Consider the following 5,644-nt stretch of genomic DNA (forward strand, 5'->3'; position numbering starts at 1 on the left):
CAACAGATCGTACTATTGCTTAACCAAAGACACAAAAAGTGCCTGCTGCAATAGGAAAAAGAATCCGGAAGTTAAGTTAAGGCTTGTGGAAGTTCAGCCATGGAGAGAAAGCTTATTCAAAAGCTTCAGTTAATCACCTCATCATTTTCAGTTGGTTTTTATGGATGTTGTATGCTCCTGTTTTGACGATGTTATCTCTACCTGTTCTTATTTGTTCTTTACTTGAAAGCCTCACCTGAAGGGGGACACTGCTCTGAGAGGGACTCTCCATAGGGTGCTCTCTGTATTGAGAACTCCAGTTAATTGCCTCAAGAGCACTTCCTCAATCAACTTCTGCTGGATATTTTGAGTGTCTGATTTGATAATACTTTTCTGTCTATCTGCCTTCTGTCTGTCTATTTATCATCTGAATGTCTGATATTGCTATTTATTTTTTACTTCAGCTTGCTGTATAATTAATAAATTCACTCATTCAAAACTAAACATAAAGATATTTTAGATCATTCTCCAGACCATATAGCAAACTATGTCTTATAGTAATTTCTTTTGAGATGGGGTCTTGAGTAGTTCAGTCTGGGGTTAAAATTACTATGTTGCCCAGACTGATCTCGAACTCATGATCTTCTTGCATTTGCCTCCAGAGTGCTGGAATTATAGGCACTACACACTACTTTTAGTATAATTTTTAAGTTCCTCAAAGACTTTCTCATAAGGCTTGACATCACCATGATCTATTGTCCTGAGCAAAGTGCTATTAGGAAAGGCAGTCTGCCAAAGGCCCTGAGTGTCCTTGTGTGTTCTTACTGCATATGCCAAGAATGTAGGGCTCTGAGCATTCTTTACCCAGGCAGACAATTTTTCAGTTGTGCTTACAGTAAGCAACCTTGAAGTATGAGGTAACATCTTCCCTTGGACACAGAACAGGCTTATGATTTCTTTGAAAAAATTTCCCAGTCCCAGTGCGTATTTAAGCCTCTATCATGGGCCCTTTGTCACCCTAAGAGATTTGGGAATCAGAGACAGTACAAATCAGCATAAAGTTCTAGTTAATGCTGCTCTATAATAATGCATAATAATGTATCTCTGACCCAGCACTTTACTGTCTTCTGCCAGCATCCACTGAAAAACAGCAGGCTAACTGGTTAGTTTATAAGTAGGATAAAACCTTAGATTTGGTACAGTTCTCGACAGGTGCTTGCAAATACTATTCGTAAAGCAGGTATGCTTTAGAAACTTTTCCTACCAGTGTATTTTTTAGCATGTCTGTGTACCACCAACGCCATTTACCTTGTGTTCTACTTAATGTTTTTCTTCGAACCGACTCACTTATATCATTTGAATAGTTTTTCTAGAAAGGAAAGTTTATAACATGACCCTCCACCTGAATTATCTTCATATACTTTAAACCATAAGTATCCAATACATGTTCAAATAAATACATGGGCATTACAATGTAAAATTCATACTTACTGTCTAAAAATCACCTTCCCCTTCTTCCAGGTCCTTCTCCCTTAACATAAGTTATCTGATTGCATCTAAAGCTGCCGTGTCTCGGATAAAGATTCCCACAACCAAAGTTTCTGTTTAGTGAATTCTGAGCTAGTGTTTTGTTTCTTTTGAAAAGTGCCCTGTAAGTCCCCTGATAAAGTCGAGTGTTTTGATCTGCAGTGAGGGAAAACTGCCCTCTTTTAGATAAGTTTGCCCATGACAACCCAGCTGTCATCCCTACTAGATGCCTACTACAGGTTGGAGCAGAGAAACCAAAGGACAGTCCACCTGGAAAAGAGTGTGTTCCAGGTGAGCCATTCCACATCCTGCTCCGGTGACCACCTTCTAAGCTAAAGAAACCTGGATATACTTCTATCTGTAAAATTGGCACTGTGCGCCCCTTGATTCTCACATTACCCCAGCCACAATGCCAGCCACATCATCATCTGTCCAGCTGTCATAACCTTGAAGAAGAGAACTGAAGAGCTTCCAAAAGGAGCATCATAAAGGAAAAATTATATATAGGTGGCATATTACCATCACACTTTCTTTCCAGCCAGAGGTGGGAACATCCTCAAATCTGACTTCAGCCTCCCTATAAAATTTACACAAGTATTGGGGTACTTGTTGAACCTAAGAGAACCTGTCATCAGGCAGCCTGCTGAAGAGAAATCACTCACTATAAGGAAGCACAGTCAGTAAGACCAAATGGCACCTTCACATCCAGGGCAGGAATTCTGATGAAAGCCTAAGTCTGTTCTTCAGACTCAGCTGTTCCGGTCAAATTCTCAGATGAGCCCATTCTATCTAAGCCTTATAAAAGAAAATAGGATCCCAAAGCTGTCATGGTATAACCATAAGACACTGTGACCCAAGTGTCTAACAAAATGGAAAAGATGGGCAAAATTTCCGTCACTTTTGATGTGTGCAGATCTGGCCCACTAGAGGTACCAAATAAGTGTTTTGGGCTTCGTACCTGAGAATTGTATGCAGTACCGGGGAACTGAATTTTTCAGAATGGGGAAGAGGGGCTGGAATACCATGTTAGTATCATAAAGCAGCTAGATGGGAGTCTAGACAGGTATAAAGGAGTATGTAGCACTCGCTTAACAATTGCTTGAGTGAGTTTGTTCTCAAGCAGTTGGAGTATTACTTTCTCTATGTGTCCAAATAGCAGGAACCAATCTCTAGTATTTGGATCCTGTATGAACAAATGGTGATAAAACCCTGTCAAACAGCTCTCGGTACCTTATTTGGCAACCACAAAATTCCTATAAGATTATTATGCTTATTATCGCAGATGAGAATAGTTGTCAATTTTAGTCTTTTAACACAGTGGTTCTAATATTTTGTCAACGAGTAACAAGTGCCCCACTATTTTAGAAATAAATTGATAAGTGCTGTTGGATGCTTATTTTTAGTTATAAAACCTTTATTATTTTTAGCAAGAATAATGCATGTTCATTTTAGGAATATGGCAAATACAAATAAGCAGAAGAAAAATCATTCATCTTTCACAAGTTTATATGTGCATATATGTAACATACAAAGGTACTCTTGTCTTTCAAAATACGATATTCTCATATTATTTTGTATCCTTTTCTCATTTTGTATCTCATCAGAAGCTCATTTTTTTTTTACAAATCAGTAAAGCTCTCTTATTAAAAGCCAGAGACTTGTAGATTGGTTCAAATATAATCAACAGTAAGATGCAGACAAGAAGAGATACATCTAAAACCACTAACAGCAACAGATTCAAAGCAGGGAGATGGGCAAAGGTATATCAGAAAAAATGCTAATAAAAAGAAAGTTATATTGCAATGGTAATAGCAGATAAACAGAAAGCAAGGCAAACTACATTAAATATGGGTAAGGATGGTTTCGATTAGCCTTCCAACGCATCACTATAAGTTTGTTTCTCACTCTCCTTATCTCATCTATTTCATCCACATCTCTAAACATATCCTCACTGCTCAAATGCCTGTTGTGTATATCCTCTTTAAAATCCTGAAGAGACTGAATCAGCATCTCCCGAAAAGTTTCCTCTGATTTTTCCTCCTCTTCTGGTCCTTCCCCCTCCTCTGGCTTTTCCTCGGGCTTTGGCTCTTCCTCGGGCTTTGGCTCATCCCCATTTTCTGGGTTTCCTTCCATCTTTTGGCAGGGTTTCATCTTGTGTATGCTTCTCTTCCTTCTTTGCTTCTTCCTGCCTATTTGCGACTGCAGTTATTTCTAGGAAGCAAGCAGGAGACAGTAAATGGAAGACTTGGTAAGTGTTCAGGTGCTGTGCACAAAAGGTCTCCTCACCGTTTGCTCTCTCTCTCTCTCTCTCTCTCTCTCTCTCTCTCTCTCTCTCTCTCTCTCTCTCTCTCTCTCTCTCTCTCTCCCTCTCTCTCTCTCTCTCTCTCTCTTCCCCCCTCCCTCTTCCTCCCTCCTTCTCTCCCTCCCTCAGTTCCTCCCTCCCTCGCCTTCCCTCTTTCCCTCCTCTCCCTCCCTTCCCACCACATTTTGGTCCAACAGACCTCAGCAAATACCTTCTACCTGAAAAGCTCAGTCCATAATCAAGGTTTCCCTGTCCCCGCCCCTCTTACCTCCATTTTTCCACCCCCTCCCCTCTCTAGTCCCTCCCTCAAGCATTTTCCAAGGCCTTCCTTCCCGCCTCCCGCCCCAGCCCTCCACAAATCTTTCTCCCTTTACAGGCCTAACACGGGGGCCCTCCGAAAGGGGGGTAGGTTGCTTCAGGGGGAAGGGAGAGGGGAGTGTGGCCTTCAACCTCTGCCAGCCTTCACCAACCCCCCACCCTGCGAGTCTTTATAAAGTTCCCTTCACTTACCAGGTAGTGATCTGGTCAGTTTCTTTCGCCTACTTATTTTAGCCTGGAGCGGTACAAAGAACAAACCTGCAGGCAAACGGAGAAGAAGGGAGGGGATGTTGGGGGTGGGGCGGGCGAGCGAGCCCTGGGTGCTCAGCAGAGCAGCACCATGGAGCGAGCTCACCGAGCTTTCCTTATTCCAGGTCTTGCTTACGGAAGTTTCCCACCCTTTGTTTCCAACAGGACTCCTCCTTCCCACCCCTCAAGTTAGCTGGTCTTTCTAATTAGACAGGGGGTAAGAAGGAGAGATTATTTCCCAACTATCTGTAGATCCAAGACGAGGTTTGGGAAGCCGAGCGGCTGTCAGAAAAGAGGTCCCCAATCTCAGAGTGTGATTATTTTTGAGCCGTCATAGGTCTCCTTGCCTTTCTTTTGGGACTCCCTAGTTCCTTTCACAACTGTCCTTTCCCGCAGAAAAGGTAAAGGGGAGAGGGACGGACTTACCTGGAACTGAAGTCGCCACCCTAGACCACCCTACACTAGAAAACCCCTGGCAATATCCCATCTGACACCCACCTGGAGAATTTAAGCAAGCTGTCTCCTCCTTCCGCGGCCCTCTCACACCGCCGCCCGCAAGGCTGAAGGAAGCTGGTACCCAGATGGAAACAAGGACCAGACTAACAGGATTTCTGCACACGTCGACTCCTGGTCACATGAGAGCTACGTCACCAGTGAGCTCGGGTCCCCAATCTCCACTCCCACAAAAAGCGCGGCAGATGTGGGCCCGCCCTCTGCTCCCTCACCTACCCCCTTCTCAAACACACATTTGGCCTTGTCAGTCTTTTCTGGAGCAAAAAAAAAAAAAAGTGCGGGTTGTTTTTTTTTTTTTTTTTCTGTTGCTTTTGCAGTTCTCTGATTACTAAAGAGGGGCATCTTATTTTCTGGAGCTACGAACTTTTCTGCTTCGTTTAGTAATTGGCCCTTCCTCTCTCCCACTCCCAACTGCCAGTGTCACTAGCTCCCCAATGTAGCTCTCTGTAGCCCCTCCCCCCTTCATCTGAAATATACTCCTTTGTTGTGTGGAACCAGGTAGGTAGGGCACGAGTAGGGACAAAAAAAAAAAAAAAAAAAAAAAAGACCTTGGAATAGGAGTGGGATTTCGTGAAGGCAATTTAAACTTTATTCTTAATACTTCTGTAGTCTTTTCAAAAGTAACGTTGTTTTACAGTCAGAAGTAACAGCCAAATTATTTCAGATACATGCATGGATTCATACATGTACGTGATTTAGACTAGGGCCTATAGTAAAGGGTTTAAAAGTATATGCTTTTAAAATGATTATTATCTC

General features: G+C 42.6%; 1 protein-coding gene across 1 annotated transcript; it reads right to left on the reverse strand.

Annotated features, from left to right (window-relative positions):
• Positions 1-2,899: 2,899 nt before the first annotated feature.
• Positions 2,900-5,010, reverse strand: Tceal9 (transcription elongation factor A like 9). Its single transcript, XM_006995965.4, has 3 exons — positions 4,874-5,010; positions 4,319-4,384; positions 2,900-3,717 (listed from the first exon to the last, which is right to left on the reverse strand). Exon 3 carries the CDS (start codon positions 3,655-3,657, stop codon positions 3,343-3,345), a length of 315 nt encoding a protein of 104 aa, XP_006996027.1. The 5' UTR covers positions 3,658-3,717; positions 4,319-4,384; positions 4,874-5,010; the 3' UTR covers positions 2,900-3,342.
• Between the last annotated feature and the right edge of the window lie 634 nt (positions 5,011-5,644).

This window comes from Peromyscus maniculatus, chromosome X, assembly GCF_049852395.1.
Source record: "Peromyscus maniculatus bairdii isolate BWxNUB_F1_BW_parent chromosome X, HU_Pman_BW_mat_3.1, whole genome shotgun sequence".
NCBI classification, from domain to species: Eukaryota; Metazoa; Chordata; class Mammalia; order Rodentia; family Cricetidae; genus Peromyscus; species Peromyscus maniculatus.

Coding starts and splice junctions, on each gene's coding strand:
- Tceal9 (XM_006995965.4), bottom strand. CDS start 3,657: ATGAAACCCTGCCAAAAGATGGAAGGAAACCCAGAAAATGGGGATGAG.